The following is a 16,675-nucleotide window of genomic DNA, read 5'->3' on the forward strand; positions in this document are numbered from 1 at the left end:
CAGATGTGGGATTCGATCCCAGGGCCCCAGGATCATGACCTGAGCTGAAAGCAGGCACTTAACTCACTAATCCATCTAGGCGCCCCTCTCCAGAATTTCCTTGTCTACTTCTTGTCACATCCTTACATGGGGATATGCACATCTATGTTTCAACTGTCATCCCCAGGCTGATAACCCCTAATGCATCGGCAAGTTCCAGAACTACATTCCATCTATTGTATGAACCCAAACCAGTATTTTACTTACTAGCTTCTTCCTCACCAGGCTTGTGCTTCTGCGACCATATTTTATATCTTACTTAATGGCATCATGGACTACTGTTCTCCCAAGCTGGAAACATGGTTTCTTCTTAGACCTGTCTCTCACAAATCCCTCATATCCCACCAGGTTCTCTAATCTGGCTACCTCTTCATATTCTTGTGTCATTATCTCTTAAAGTTTAAAGGAGACATAAATCTTTCGGCTCCAAATCCTACTCTTAGGGACCAATTGCATAGGTATAAAATCATCACTATATAAGAATGTAATAATATAAATTGTCATGGCTATTACACTCTTGGTCCCTCCACTACACTAGTCCTCAAGCATCAAGGGTCAAACTGATAGGTGATTCCACAGCAGTTGGAAGCTCTCAGAACAAGCTGGCTCTGATACAGGAGAGGACAAGGGTGGGAGCTCATTCCCATGACTACCAGAAGGGACGGCCCCTGAGGCTTGCAGTTTCTGTGAAGAAAGGAATTGTCCTGGACACAGAAGGGAGATACTAGCCCAGGGACAGACTGCATTCTACAGCAAACTAGGCTCTCTTGCTCCATCCGAGATGACTCCAGAAAGCTGCTCCCAATCCGGAGCTCCTGGTGGCTCCGGTTGGCTCAAGTTTCTTTTGTTGCAACTACATCCCGGTTCAACTTCTGACAAAACCCGCTCCCCTCAGACACTGGCAGGTGTGACTGCTGGACATGCTCCCCAATAAACTCTCCACATACAATTCCTGCCTCAGAGTCGCTGTCCCAGGGAGTCCAAATCAATACTGTGGTTATTGCTTCCATATCATTTGTCATGTGCCGAGAACTCTTTTGAAGTGCTTTGCCTCTCTGAACTCATGTAGTCTTTACAAAATTCTTATGTAGTAGGAAGCATTATTATCTGTAAGATCACAAAGCTGCTCAGTGGCAGAGCCAGGATGGAAAGCCAGGACTGTGAGTCCCTTTTTTTCTTTTCTTTCCTTTCTTTTTTTAGAGAGGAGAGAGATAAAGAGAATGTGAGCAGAGGAGCAGAAGGAGAGGAAGAATCTCAAGCAGACCCCCCCACTGAGCACGGAGCCCCACTTGGGGCTCAATCTCACTATTGTGAGATCATGACAGCTGAAATCAAGAGTTGGCCACTCAACCCACTGAGTCACCCGGGCGCCCCTTGAATCCATTTTCTTAACAACAAAGTCTCCCTTGTAAGATTAAAGATATTGAACATTGTTCCAAAAAGTATTTTTTTTTTAAAGATATTACTTATTTATTTGACAGAGAGAGATCACAAGTAGGCAAGAGGCAGGCAGAGAAGGGGGCGGGGAGCAGGATCCCTGCTGAGCAGAGAGCCTGATGCGGGGCTCCATCCAGGACCCTGAGATCATGACCTGAGCCAAAGGCAGAGGCTTTAACCCCCTGAGCCACCCGGGCACCCCTAAACAGTTTTTAAAATACAATATACCAAGATATGTAAAGAGGTTTAGAAGAAAGACCGCACAGCATGTTTGAGGCAATGAAAGAAATCCAGTTTGGCCCATGGAAAGGGGTCTGCCATAAGGTCAAAAAAATAGGCAGAAAGAGGCTGTTAGATAGGACTTTCATCTTAGTTCAGTAAAAGGCTTTTTTGGGGGTTTTCATATAAGTCCTCTGACTCTGCGGTTACTGCATACCGTAGTTGCCTACTCAAGGAATAAGTAAATGTTTTCTCTTCCGAGTTACTAAGGCAACTGTCAAAAAATAATAGTCTGTGCCTTCTAAATGATATTGGACTGCAATGCTTCAGTGTATGAAACCATTTTCTGTGGCTTCAAGGCGCTGGTCCATTTCCTAGATGCCTGCCTAACTCAACTTCTTTAGGCTCTCTAAATGAGGACACAAGTTTCTCCAAACCATCCTAAATTTTGAGAGGTCATGCCCTTTATGAGGTTAGCTGGCCGACTCCTCCTTCAATGATCTTGAATTCCTTCTGCTTTTCACTGATCCTTCAACTCTAAAATTGGACCTCTTCGGTCAGGCATGTTTAACTTCTTTCAAGGCCTCTAGTTATCACTACGTCTGGCAGCTCTAATATGTGATATTATATCTCCCTCTATAAAGGGTAAGTCTCTCAGGACCTGTAGTCCCCTTGGTCCTTCCACTGTGCTAGTCACCGGGGTCAAGGGTCAAGCTAAGAGATGATTCCATGGCAGTTGGCAACCCTGACAGCAGGCCGGCCCAGATATAGGAGTAGTGGGGATTGGGATTTATCGTCTCTGCTCCGTAGGCGACATCAGGCCTATGTCCAATGCCTCTGCAATCACTGAGAGTTTAGACTTTGCTTGTCCTCCTGTGAAGGAGTAATCGAATCAGAGAAGAGCCATGTGAGATACTGGTGGTGGTCTCAGCTTGAAATCCCCCTCGCAATGGTGAATGTCTCATTCAGAAATATCCAGGCCATGAACGTGATGTTCTCCTCCTGGGCCTTAGTGTTCATGGCAATAGGAGTCCTCACAGAAGAATGGGTTGAACTGACACTGGAAACAAAGAAAAATACAATAAGCCACAGCCCCTGGATATGTTGTACCACTCTTTGGCCAGAAGGTCAGAACGACACCATGGAAAGAGATCGGGGGAGAGGGAGGGAGGGTTCCTCTTTCCTTGACTTCTACTTATCTCACCAGCTTACTCTCTGTTCTCTGGGACAACTTCTCCAGGCTGCCCTGTGCCCAGTTCCATAATCAATGGTTAAGGCCGACTCCCAAATCTCACCATTCTGCATATTTGGGGGAAAAGTTTAGAAGCTCCTAGACTTAATTGCTGGACATCTGAGAAGTGTTGGCAGTAGCCCTAGGGTAGTCAGTGCACCTAGAACAGGAGGCCATAAAAGAAAGGTAATTGGCAACAAGGAAATATCTTGTGTTAGCACTAAAGGAGGACAGGATGAATTGTATTGAACGAGAAATCTGAGAAAAGAAAAGGAGAAAAAGAGGCTTATAGAGACGCTAAGACAGAGAGCAGTTTCCTCTGGGTCTCGCTCCCATTCAGCTTCAGGCTCCCTGCCTCTTTTTTCTTTCCCCTTGCCCCTCTTTATTATTTAATCAAATCTTTTTACCCCAATTCCAATTTTTACCTAGAAATTTGTGTGGTCTTCAGGTGGAAATGAGCCTAGAAGAAATCTCTGTCCTTCTTTCAACACAGCTTCTGCTTTCCAACAGATGGCCTGGAAGTGGTCAGGATCATGATGATTTTGGTTCTCAACCTTTCTCTATTCCATAACTTGTTCCTGGGTTTGGAAGTCACTTATCTGATTCCTTCAACTAAATGTATCCTCTTCATCACTGCCTTCCTCAGTTTCCTCACAGGTAACTTCCTGGTTCCCTTGACACAGGCTTGGAGATTGACTTCATTTATGGGTCCGGGCTGTAGCCTTCCTAGTTCTCTGGCTCAGAGATTGAGCCTCTGAATTGGAACGACCACTAAGGGGGACGGGTTTTGGACAAGGTGCTAGTGTACAGGGTGGAGGCTTGGAAGTCAGGCATATCTTGGGTTCAAGGCTTGAGTAGAAGAGCCTAGGTTCCTCAAAAGGGACTTTTTTCTCCTTGCGTCTGGACAAAAGGTATCCTCCTGCTCTGTGCACTCCTCCTGTATCATCAAAAGCTAAGGCAAGGTCGATCCGTGTACTACTCTAGTTACAAAATCAGCTGGATCATCGTCACTGGCTACTTAAGCTTTTGCCTTTTTATGGCCTCTGGTGAGTATATTCAGGGCCCCTGATGGGTGATAAGAACTGATCAATCCCTGATAGAAAGGAGAGGAAAAAAGGATAGGGAAGGGACATAGGGAAAAGGTGCCAACCCTTGTGTATTAAATGACCAAGGTTCAAGTGGACTCACTCTCTGAGGGCAGCTTCTCTAAGGGTAGAACTGGAGATTAGGGCTGTGTGAAGTGTTCAGTAAGCTTGCTCCCAAGGGCAGCTCTCATGTCTGCCATTTCTACTGTCTTTCACCCCCTCCCCACTTCAGGGCAGAGATAGCCAGCAAAGTCATGACTAAGGAGGATGGCTGATACAGAATGTTTACTACTGTGAAGAGGGACAGGGTACCCTGGGTGTCCAGGGTGGTGCTGAGGCACTCTGAGGTCAGAAACAAGCAATTTCTGATGTTAAATGACCACGTGCCAACACTGGAGATCCTCCTTTTCTGAAAAAGTCTTTAAAATTTCATTTGGAAATGCACTTACAAACTCAGAAGCATGAGTCTTCAGTCTTCGGTGCTCTTGACATGCGCAGCATTTAAGCTATTTTGCATAGGCTTCTCATCTCTGCAGCTAACACCTCCCTCTCCCCCACGGTTTGGTTTGGGGCGGTTCAAAGGGACCCACTGGGCTCTGGGTAGGGGCCTCTCTGCTGGCACAGAGGGACGAGTTTCTGTGACTCTCCATTGTTTATCACCCTCTCTTGGCTTCTCTTTTCCCCAGGAACCATGTCTTTGCTAGAGTGCAAGCAGTCCACCAAGGTTTGTGCCTGCGTGACCCTCCTCCCTACCTCTCAGAGAGAAAGTCAGGACGTAGAGGAGTCGAAGGGTTCTGTTGTTTCTTCACCAAAGGCAGCCATGCCTCGTAGTATTGTTCACACAAGGAAAGATTCTCCAGACAGGTCACAATTCCAAGTGCGCCGTGTAACCTGGGCTCTATGATTTGACATTCGATCTTTCAGTACGTACATATCGTAATGGAAACCGCTTTGCCTAATGCGCTGTGTGTCTCCACAGCCGTATTGTCTTTGTTCGGCATTATTTAATGACTGTGCCTGGGTTGGTGTCTGTAAGAAGATCTAAAGGATGACTTTTTTTTTTTTTTTTTTTAATCCTGGCCTGCTGAACAAATAGTTTCTATTTGTTCTTACCATTTAAGAACATGTGTTATTCACACAATAAATATTATCTTATAACTAATACTTGCCGTATTGTTAACTATATACACCACAAAGATTTAAATAACATAGAATACCTTTTGTACTTTAATTTTGTTGAGAAATATTTCATTCAGAACACAAAACAGTATGATAAATGCCTGTGCACACATCATTCAACTTTATGAAATTTTAACATTATGCCTTATTTGCTTTAGATGTTTTCAAATTAAATTTATAGATAAAAGTGATATTCAGCTAAAAATTTCCCTAATCTCATTTCCCTCCCTTGTTTCTTTTCACAAAATAATTTTAATGATGCATTCCTGATCACTTTACATTCATGTCATTTTTACAACTTTATGCCTCCTTAAAAATGACATAGATTAGCTTTCCAAGTGTTCAAAGATTTATTAAAAGACTGTACAGATCATTTTTCTGCAACTTGTTTTTTTTTTTTTTAAGATTTTATTTTTTTGACACAGAGAGATCATAAGTAGGCAGAGAGGCAGGCAGAGAGAGAGAGAGGAGGCTCCCCACTGAGCAAAGAGCTCAATGCGAGGCTTGATCCCAGAACCGTGATGAGATCATGACCCGAGCCCAAGGCAGCGGCTTAACCCACTGAGCCACTCAGGCACCTTTGCAACTTGCTTTTTTTCCACTCAACTACGTGTTTGGTTTTGTGATTCATTCAGCTTTGTTCTACTTCGTTCATTGAAACTACAGTTAAGCTTTTAACTAATTTACAGTTAAGTTGATGAAAATCTAGTTTTCTTTTATTCTGCTATAGTGCTGCTATAAACGTTCTTATACACAGCTGTCTATGAGCTAGACTTTCTCTAGGGTATTTATCTGGGATTGGAAGAGTTGGATCAGAAAGTGTCTTCAGTTTCAAGTTACCTAAATGTTGACAGAATGATGTAAAAAATGGCTGTTACAATACATACTTCTACCAGCAGCATATGGGTGTTCTAGTCTCTTTGTGCCTTGCCAACACTTAGGTTTAATCAGTCTTTTTATTTTTAATCTCCTCTTGAACGATCGCTGAGTCTGCTCACCTTCTCATTTCATTATTGAGCTTTAGGATTTCCTCTTCTGTGAATTGCTGTTTGACCATTTTTTGAAACGAATTGTCTATTTCTTATCGATTTGTAGTTCTTATACATTGGAAACTAATACTAAGTGGTGGTGTCTTGGGTTTTAGGTCTTTTTGTTTTGCAGAGGTATTCAGATGAAGTGTAATACAATATATTAACTTTTCCTTTTAGTTGGTGCTTAACAGTGTCTTGTTTAAGAAATCCTTCCTTACTCTACACTTACTAGGAATAATCTTTGCGAAGTATATAAGGCATAGATGCAAATTTTATTTACTTTCCACATGGATAGCTATTTATTCAGAACATTTTTATGACTTAATTCCTTGTCTTATATATTTGTAACATAATTCCTACATGCATCAAATACATAGTTGTGAATGTGTTTCTGATCTCTATAACACATTTCATGGGTCTGTTTTTATAACCCTGTATGATACAGCACTCTAAATTACTATAGGAATAGAAAGTGTTGGTGTTTAATATGTTCAAGTGCTTGTTCTTGTTCCAAATGATTTTGATTTGTTCTTGGCCTTTTGGTCCCCATATAAATAGCAGGACTAGCTTATACAGTTCCACAAAAATCCTACTTTGATATGATTCATAATCATATTAATTTATTAATTTATTTGGGGAGAATTAACAATGTTAATAATATTTATCCATCCAATCCAAAAATATGACAACATGTATTTAGGGGTTCTTTCATGTCCTTCAACAATGTTTTATGATTTTTTTTTTCCCAGAAAGATCTTTTGTTAGGTTGATTCATAGGTAACTTGCAGTTTTGTGCTTTTGTGAATTGAAATATTTTATAATATTTTCTAGTTGCCTATTATTGGTGTAAAGTTGTTGATTTTTGTCTCTAGAAACTACTAAACTCTTAATTTGTCTTAATTAGGCCTTTTAATTTGTCTATATACTCTCTTATGTTATTCTTGAGGAAGACATATTGTCTGCCGAAAAGATGTTTATTTTCTTCCAATACTTTAATCACTTATTTCTTTTTTATTGTGTTGTCTTATTCATTGGCTCAGACTTCCAAGATAAGGTGAATGGGAAAAAAAAGATAGTAAGCATCCTTTCTGTGTTCTTCATCTTAATTAAAATGCCTATATATCATAATAGTTGGCATTATATACACTGTAGAATTTGGCATATTTGCCTCATCAAATTAAAGGACTTCTTCTTATATATCTCATTTGCAGAGTGAATTTACCAGAAGTAAATGTTTAACTTTATTGAAAATTTTCATGCATCTACTGAAATATCAATTTATTTTTTTTCTATCCCAATAATAGAATGTATCTTATATATAAATTATCATTTGTGGAAAATTTTTCTGTATTTTATTGTGAAATATTTCAAACATACAGAACAAAGTCGAAAACGATGTAATAACCACCTGTGTACTTATTGTCTAAACTTATAAAGCCTTAACACTATGTTCCATTTGGTTTAGATTGTTTTAAATTAAATTTTCACTCATCTATGTCCCTGTACAAATTTTCCCAAACTAATTTTCTTCTCTTGTTTCTCATTGTTAAACACTTTGAGTTCCTGGGAAAGTCCCTCTTTAGTCATGTTATGTTTGTCTTTATAAACTGCTGAAATAAATTTTCTAATTATTTTAGAATTCTTGAATCTATCTTTATTAGTAAACTTTGGCTACAATTTGTCTTCTTGAACTCTCTTTGCCCAGTTTATTTTTACATGTTATTTTCTTATTTTTATTTTGTTTTATTTTGGAAGAAAGTTTGAGTAACCTTTTTTGAAATATAAAATGCATATAGAAAAGATCACAAATGGTAAATGTATAGCTCTTTAAATCTTCACAAAGAGAACTCATCAGTGTAACAAGCACACAAATAAAGAAACAGAATATTAACAGCACCCTTGAGGTCTCCTTCATGCTGTTTGAATACAACATTTCACATTATCATCATAAGTCTTATTATAAATATATTTTAAACTTCATAAAATAGCTATCATTGAAGAAAACATAAGAGACAGTCTTTATAACTTTGGATACAACCATGATTTCTTGGTTATGACACCAAAAACATATGAAACAACAGAAAAAATAACTTAGACTGCATCAAAATTAAAAACTTATAATCAAAGAGCACTATTGTGGATACTATGTGTGAGCTACTGTTCTAAGTACTGGAATATTATGGTGAAGTAGATGTGCAAGGTCTCTCCTTTTGGTGGGTAGGGAGTAGCAGATAATACAGAAGTAAATAAAAGAACAAATTATAATTACCGATATAGATACAAGCTTAGAAAAGGCAAAAGGGATGAATAACTTAAAAAAAGAGAATTAGGCTGACAAAAGACTTCTCAAACCCAACTTATATCAAGGCATGAAGCAACACTTGAAGAAATTAAGGAGGAAAAAAAGCTGAAATGATTTTATATCCAACTAAGCATGCCTTCAAGTATCAAGGCTATTGAAAACAGATTTAAGCATGTGAAGAGCTCAGGAATTCTTTATCTATAAACCGCTCTTGAGGAATTTACTAGATGATGGACTTCATCCAGTGAAGAGGACTGTAGAAATACCAGTATAAATAGTGACAGTAAATATTTAATACATTTGATTGTAGATCTAAGACAAGAGCAAAATTTAGTATGATGATAGAATAATAATTTTGTCATATGAATATAACACGTGTTATGTGTTGTTTGCTCTGAAAACACTGGAAGCAATGCCCTAAAATAAGGGAGAAAAAGAGGAAGGGGAAGAGGAAAGTTGGAAAAAAAAAAAAAATCTCATTGTTATATAAGCAATAGGTGATATTTAAGGGATGCCACTGAAAATTGACCACCACATAGTCCAAAAGTAAATGAAAAGACAGAGGAATAAGGACTTTAAAAAGGTATATAAGCGGGGCGTCTGGGTTGCTCATTGGGTTAAGCCTCTGCCTTCGGCTCAGGTCGTGATTCCAGGGTCCTGGGATCGAGCCCCGCATCGGGCTCTCTGCTCAGCCGGGAGCCTGCTTCCTCCTCTCTCTCTGCCTGCCTCTCTGCCTACTTGTGATCTCTGTCAAATAAATAAATAAAATCTTAAAAAAAAAAAAAAGGTATATAAGCTTTGCGCAGTGGCAGTATCATAGCCAATGAGATTTGTCTGAGGCGCGATTATTGCTAGTTGAAAAATGTATAAATATCATTCATCAATCCATATCTTGGCTATTATTATTATTATTTTTAAAGATTTTATTTATTTATTTGACAGAGATCACAAGTAGGCAGAGGCAGGCAGAGAGAGAGAGAGAGGGAGGCAAGCTCCCTGCTGAGCAGAGAGCCGGATGCGGGGCTCGATCCCAGGACCCTAGGATCATGACCTGAGCTGAAAGCAGAAGCTTTAACCCACTGAGCCACCCAGGTACCCCGTATTATTATTACTTTTTTTTTTTTTTTTAAAGATTTTAGTTTTATTTATTTGTCAGAGAGAGAGAAGGAGAGAGAGCGAGCACAGGCAGACAGAATGGCAGGCAGAGGCAGAGGGAGAAGCAGGTTCCCTGACGAGCAAGGAGCCTGATGTGGGACTCGATCCCAGGACGCTGGGATCACGACCTGAGTCGAAGGCAGCTGCTTAACCAATTGAGCCACCCAGGCGTCCCTATTATTATTACTTTTTAAAGAATTTATTTATTTATGCATGAAAGACAGAGAGAGAGAAAGGCAGAGGAAGAAGCAGGCTCCCCGCTGAGCAGGGACGCCAATGTGGGACTTCATCTCAGGACCCTGAGATCATGACCTGAGCCAAAGGCATAGGCTTAACACTCTGAGCCACCCAGGTGCCCCTATCTTGGCTTTTATAAATAATGCTGCTGTAAATGTAAGGGTGCCAGTATCCCTTTGAATTAGTGTTCTTGTTTTTTTGTTTGTTTTTGTTTTGTTTTGTTTTGTTTGAATTAGTGTTCTTGCATTCTTTAGGTAAATACTCAATAGTGTGATCACTGGATTGTGGCATAGATCTATTTTTAACTCTTTGAGTAATCTTCATACAAATCCCCAGAGTGGCTGCACCAATTTGCATTCCCACCAACTGTGCATGAAGATTCCTTTTTTTCCACATCCTCCCCAATACCTGTTGTTTCATGTGTTGTTGGTGTTAGTCATTCTGACAGGTCTGAGGTGATATCCCACTGTAATTTTGCATTTCCCTGATGGTGAGTGACATTGAGCATCTTTATATGTGTCTGTTGGTCATCTGTTATGTCTTCTTTAAAGAAATGTCTGTTCAGGCCTTCTGCCCATTTTTTGATTGGATTATTTGTTTTTTGAGTGTTGAATTTGATAAGTTCTTTATAGATTTTGGATAGTAACCCTTTATCATATATGATATTTGTAAATATCTTCTCCCATTCCTTGGGTTGCCTTAATTTTGTTGATTGTTTCCTTCACTGAGCAGAACCTTTTTTATGTAATCCCAAAGTTTTTTTTTGCTTTTGTTTCCCTTGCTTCAAGAGACATACCTAGAAAGAAGTTCCTCTGGCCAATGTCAAAGAAATTACTTGCCTGTGTTCTCTTGTAGGATTTTTATGGTTCAGGTCTCACATTTAGGTCTTTAATCCATTTTCAATTTATTGTTGTGTAAAGTATAAGAAAGTGGTCCAGTTTCATTCTTTTTGCATGTTGTTGTCCAGTTTTTCCAACACCGTTTGTTGAAGGTATAGTCCCCATTGAATATTCTTTCCTGCTTTGTCAAAGATTAATTGATCATGTAATTGTGGGTTTATTTCTGCATTTTCTATTCTGTTCTATTGATCTATGTGTCTGTTTTTGTGCCAGTACTATACTGTTTTGATTACTACAGCTTTATAATATAACTTGAAGTCCAGAATTGTGATGCCTTCAGCACTGTTTTTTTTTTTTTAGGATTTCTTTGGCTATTCAGGATCTTTTGTAGTTGCATACAAATTTTAAGATTCTTTGTTCTAGTTCTGTGAAAACTGCTGTTGGTATTTTGTTAGGAATTGCATTAAGTGTGTAGAGTGCTTCGGGTAGCATGACATTTTAACAATATTTGTTCTTTCAATCCATGAACATGGACTGCCTTTCCATTTCTTTGTGTCATCTTCAATTTCTTTCATGAGTGTTTTATAGTTTCCAGAGTATAGGTTTTTAATCTTTTTGGTTAGATTTATTCCTATGTATCTTATTATTTTGAATGCAATTGTAAGTGATATTGTTTTTTTAATTTCTCTTTCTGTTGCTTCATTTTTGGTGTATAGAAATGCACCAGATTTTGGGACACCTGGGTGGCTCAGTCAGTTAAACATCCGACTCTTGGTTTCCACTCAGGTCATTATCTCGGGATTGTGGGATCAAGTCTTGTGTTGAACTCCTCAATTGATGTGGAGTCTGTTTGTTCCTCTCCCTCTGCTCCCTCCACCACTTGTGCATGCGCCCTCTCCCTTAAATAAATAAACTTAAAAAAAAAAAAAGAAATGTAACAGATTTCTGCAAATTGATTTTGTATCCTGCAACTTTATTGAATTCATTTATTACAATAGCCAAGATATGGAAGCAGCCCAAGTATCCACCCATTGTTAAATGAATAAAGAAGATATGATGATATGATATATGGGGTGCCTGAGTGGCTCAGCCAGTTAAGTGTCCATCTCTTGATTTCAGCTCAGGTCATGATATCAGGGATGTGAGATTGAGCACCATACCAGGCTCTGCACTGAGCATGAAGCCTGCTTGGGATTCTCTCTCTTTCCCTCTTCTTCACCCGCTCCACCCCCCACCCCCCACATGCTCTCTCACTAAAAAAAATTTAAAAAGATGTGGTATATTATTCAGCCATTAAAAAAGAATGAGATCTTGCCATTTGCAATGACATGGATGGAGCTAGAGAGTATGATGCTAAGTGAAATAACTCAGTCAGAGAAAGACAAATATCACATGATTTCACTCATATGTGGAATTTTAAGAAACAAAACACACAAGCAAAGGGAAAAAATAAGAGAGAGAGGAGACAAATCAAGAAACAGACTCAATTATAAAGAACAAGCTGATGGTTACCAGAGGGGCAGAGAGTTGGGGGATGGGTGAAGTAGGTGATGGGGATTAAGAAGTGCACTTATTGGGATGCCTAGGTGGCTCAGTCATTAAGCATCTGCCTTTGGTTCAGGTCATAATCCCAGGGTCCTGGGATCGAGCCCCACATCAGGCTCCCTGCTTGGTGGGAAGCCTGCTTCTCCCTCTCCCACTCCCCCTGCTTGTGTTCCCTCTCTCGCTGTCTCTCTGTGTCAAATAAATAAACAAAATCTTTAAAAGAAGTGTACTTGGTGTGATGAACATAGGGTGATGTACAGAAATGTTGAATTACTAAATTGTACACCTGAAACTAAGATAACACTGTATGTTAACTAACTAGAATTAAAAAGAAACTTAAAAAATGAAAAACTAAAAAATAAATATTATCAGTGACAGAAAAAAATAAAATGTTATAAATTAAAAATAATAAATATATAAGAGGGGAAACTAGTTTCATGAGATATCAAAACATACTCTAAGCCTTTAAAATAAAATAAAATAAAATAAAAATAAAATTAAAATAAAATGTGGTATTGACTAGGATAGATAATCAGACTACTGGAATAGAATAGAAATTCTAGAAATAGATCAAAGTACATATAAAGGTTAATATATGATCAAGATATAATCTCAAATAATAGGAGCAAAGTTGGAGTTTTTAATAGTGTTGGGATAGCTAGCTATGCATTTGGAAAAACATAAAATTAGATCTAAAATTAGATGGGCTACCTGGTGGCTCAGTGGGTTAAGCCCACTGGTTCAGGTCATGATCCCATGATCCTGGGATTGAGTCCCACTCCTGGATTCTTGCTCAGTGGGAAACCTGTTTCTCCCTCTGTCTGTCCCTCCCCCTGCTGTGCACTATCTCTCTCACTCTCTCTCCCTCTCTTTCTGACAAATAAATAAAATAAATAAAATCTTAGAAAATAAATAAATAAATTAGTCTTCACACCATTTATAAGTATAACTAAACGTAAGAAATAAAAATGTACAAGCACAGAAGAAAACAGATGATTTTTTTTTTACAATGGATTTATGGAATATTTTTCAACTATGACTCAAAATTTATATGCAATAGAAGAACAGACTGACATATTTGACTCAATAAAAAATGTTTTTGCATTGGAAAATGCCATAAACAAAACACAAAATATATACAATCTACATCACAGAAAAAGTCATAATATATTTGATACAGAAAGAATTCTTAAAATTTGAGGAAAGTGTTGGGGAGGGTATGTGCTATGGTGAGTGCTGTGAAGTGTGTAAACCTGGCGATTCACAGACTTGTACCCCTGGGGATAAAAATATATTACGTGTTTATAAAAAATAAAATAAAAAAAAAAGAAAAAAATTTGAGGAAAGTGTTCAAAACAGAAGAAAGGTGGGCAAATATATGAACAAAAATTCACAAAGAAAAGACATGCAAAAACAGCTCTTGTTGTGGAATCTCACTAATGATAGAGGAAATGAAATTTAAAACTACAATAAAATACAATTTCTCACATATCATTCAGTTAAAAAAATTATTTTCCACAACAAGATGCAGCCCTAATAAACATTTTTGGTGAGTTCTATAAAAACCACCAAAAAGTAATTTTCCAGAATCCAGGAAAACTTGAGATGGTCCTCAGTTCCTTAGGTTTTATTTGGATATCAAGATCTACCAAGACAGCATGAAATGTAAAGTCCATAGACTGATTTCACCACTGGATACAGATGTAAAAGTCCTAAAACTAATACTGACAAACTAAAACAACAGCATTAAAGTTTCACCCAGAAATTTTAGAATCTATTTATATTAAAAATGTACATAAACTAATCTAATTACAAAATATTGATAATCTCAATAAAACAATGCAACAACCAAAAAAAATTCAAAATATTTCATTAGCTAGTAATAAAGTGATCTTCCCTCACAAAGAAAAATAAAGGTATTAAAATAAGAGAAAGAAGACAAAGATTTTTGCTGTCACCATTATCTAATAGTTTTCTGGATTTATGCCTAAATTCAAATAGGTACAATATGCATAAATGTATTATTTTAAAAACAAGTAAAGGATACTAATAAGAATTGACAGACCCTTTAATGAAATCAAATCCAATGTTGAAACATATCTTAATATATGTAGAAAAACTTAGTGAATGACAAAAAAGGTATGACAAACCAATAGCAAAGTTCTAATTTATATAATAAGTGGAGTTTGGAAATTGAGCTTCTTAGAAAAATGTTAATGCTTCACCTAAGAAACTTCCAGACTCTTTATAGATTTGAATGGAAAATAAATAAAGGAACAAAACAGCATAAAATCTAGGTCATACAGGATGACTATTTCAGTGGGAAATTCCTCGCTAAACATAAAAAAAAAAAACCCATATGAAATAATATTTAAAAAAACAAAAAAAGAGTAGTCTTGACCACTAAGCAGTCAAGAACATAGCAATTTATATAAATAATAAATATACATATTAACATATATTTAAATGCATGCACACCTACTTACATATAAATGCACATGCATATGAATATGTAAATGTGTGTATTCATATGTAAATACAGCTTCTCTTCTTAATAAATCGCACAAAAATAATAAAAACAAAGTCTACAGAAACAAATAATGCATGGGAAGTCTTGGCAAGGAACAGAACAGTTGCTAATATCAACCTGAAAGTCTTGGAAGATTTTTGAAAAGAAATATTTATCCTCAATAATTTAAAGATATTATATTTTAAGGAAATTCTATTGAATATGAAGTAAAAATTGATAATTATTGATAGTGAGAATGTGGTGTGATTGAATCTCACATAATTACATTGGAATAAATTTTCTGGAAACCAATATACAAAAAGCATTCAGTAGATTGCATATTTCTGAGGGATATACTCTAAGGTGTGAACACATTTGAGAATTTTGAGCAGTATATAATTTTCCTCATGAATATGCATAAATACGATCAAATACAGAAATGATCGTTTAAATCTTTAACAAGAGTAATGGTGCACATAGCAGCTGGTAGAGGATAATAAGTCAGTTTGATGTATGGGTTCCAGGTAGTTGTCCAAACTCACTTTCTCAGTGAACTTTTTCATTAGTTTATTTTTTTTCATTTAGATCTTTGATCTGTGTAGCCGTTTGGCATATGGCTGCAAAATAGGATGCAAGAGAAAGATGGGAAAAGAGAATTTTGGAGATGAATCATTACAAATGTCATCTTTGGATTATGGGCCATGGTGTGATGTAGAAACATCTCCACACTAGAGGTTGAGCAGCTAACTTATCCTTTAGGGATGGTTTACTGGAGTCCTTGCTCTTCCTACGCTCTGGTCCTGTGTGTGGTCCCCAGTGACTTCTGGCTTGGGAGAATGCCTGGCAGGTTTGCCTACCCCACGCCTGGTATTTACCTTCTGCTCTGTCAATAACCCTTCGCACTAAAACTAGCAACTTCCACTCCCCAAAGCCTCTCAGAGGCCCAACGGAATCCTTGCAGTCTGACACATTTGGATCTGAATTTATATATCGATGATTGCTGTTGGGATGCCCTAAATGGGAAGCTCCAGGTAAGTGCACCAAGGCTATTCTCATGTATTTCTTAGGTTATTTTTCCTTCATTTGGAGATGTTCAAGCCTGAAATTATCCACTAGAGAAACATGGCACTAAGTCACAGTTCGTGGCTGTGCTACTGTCTAGCACCGAGAACTCAGCAAGCGCCCTCAAGGCTGAATGACTGTCTTAGAACCTAAGACCATTTTTCCTGCTGTTGTCTTTCCACTTTCAGGAAGAGGAATAAGATTGAAAATTAGGCTAACTTGTTCCTTTCTAAAACGCAACACATGTTGACTTAAATAGAGTAATTTAACAGAAAGTGGAAGCGCCCGTGATTCTCTTAGCCTGGGAGGATTCACAAACTTTAAATTGTCACATAAATTGAATGTTCAAATGCCACAGCTGGGCAGGGATAGGTCCTAGGCTGATTCCCTCAAGCCCCTGCTCATAAACTCGGAAACAGGAGCTCTTTAACCTGACATTTAATTGAAGGTGAGGTCATAGCCCGCCCTCTATGTACTTTTCCAATATCATCTCTTACCACTATTTCTAGTTCAGTTATACATTTTCACTTTACCCAGACATTCCCTCCACTGTCATATCTTCACACACTTTCTTCATCTGTCTCTTACCTCTGGAATGTGTTATTTCTCTTCCACCCTATTTCTAACAGTTAAAAATCCTTTCCAAATTTCAAGATACAGCTATGATTTATTTGTATGCACGATAGTGCTACCTAGCACCCTTCCAGCCATGGAGCTAAAAGCTTCTTATACATTGTCTAATTTCACACTTTTCCTCAGCCCTGCAGGGGAAGCGTCATTATGCTCATTTTACAACAGAAAACAT

The 16,675-nt window shown here is 37.9% G+C and overlaps 1 protein-coding gene and 1 pseudogene across 1 annotated transcript; both read left to right on the plus strand.

Annotated features, from left to right (window-relative positions):
* The first annotated feature begins 2,550 nt into the window (after nt 1-2,550).
* TMEM225 (transmembrane protein 225) lies at nt 2,551-4,920 on the plus strand. Its single transcript, XM_032869022.1, has 4 exons — nt 2,551-2,822; nt 3,437-3,583; nt 3,838-3,972; nt 4,698-4,920. Exons 1-4 carry the CDS (start codon nt 2,645-2,647, stop codon nt 4,913-4,915), a joined length of 678 nt encoding a protein of 225 aa, XP_032724913.1. The 5' UTR covers nt 2,551-2,644; the 3' UTR covers nt 4,916-4,920.
* A 4,397-nt stretch (nt 4,921-9,317) lies between these two features.
* Nucleotides 9,318-9,445, plus strand: LOC116874418 (annotated as a pseudogene).
* The last annotated feature ends 7,230 nt before the right edge of the window (nt 9,446-16,675 follow it).

This window comes from Lontra canadensis, unplaced genomic scaffold (assembly GCF_010015895.1).
Source record: "Lontra canadensis isolate GAN:19392208 unplaced genomic scaffold, GSC_riverotter_1.0 scaffold36, whole genome shotgun sequence".
Lineage (NCBI taxonomy): Eukaryota > Metazoa > Chordata > Mammalia > Carnivora > Mustelidae > Lontra > Lontra canadensis.

Bases quoted from the DNA above. Each gene is read 5' to 3' on its own strand.
- TMEM225 (XM_032869022.1), top strand. From the start codon at position 2,645: ATGGTGAATGTCTCATTCAGAAATATCCAGGCCATGAACGTGATGTTC. The intron at 2,823-3,436 runs GTCAGAACGACA...GCTTTCCAACAG, and splicing joins TACCACTCTTTGGCCAGAAG to ATGGCCTGGAAGTGGTCAGG. The intron at 3,584-3,837 runs GTAACTTCCTGG...TCTGGACAAAAG, and splicing joins CTTCCTCAGTTTCCTCACAG to GTATCCTCCTGCTCTGTGCA.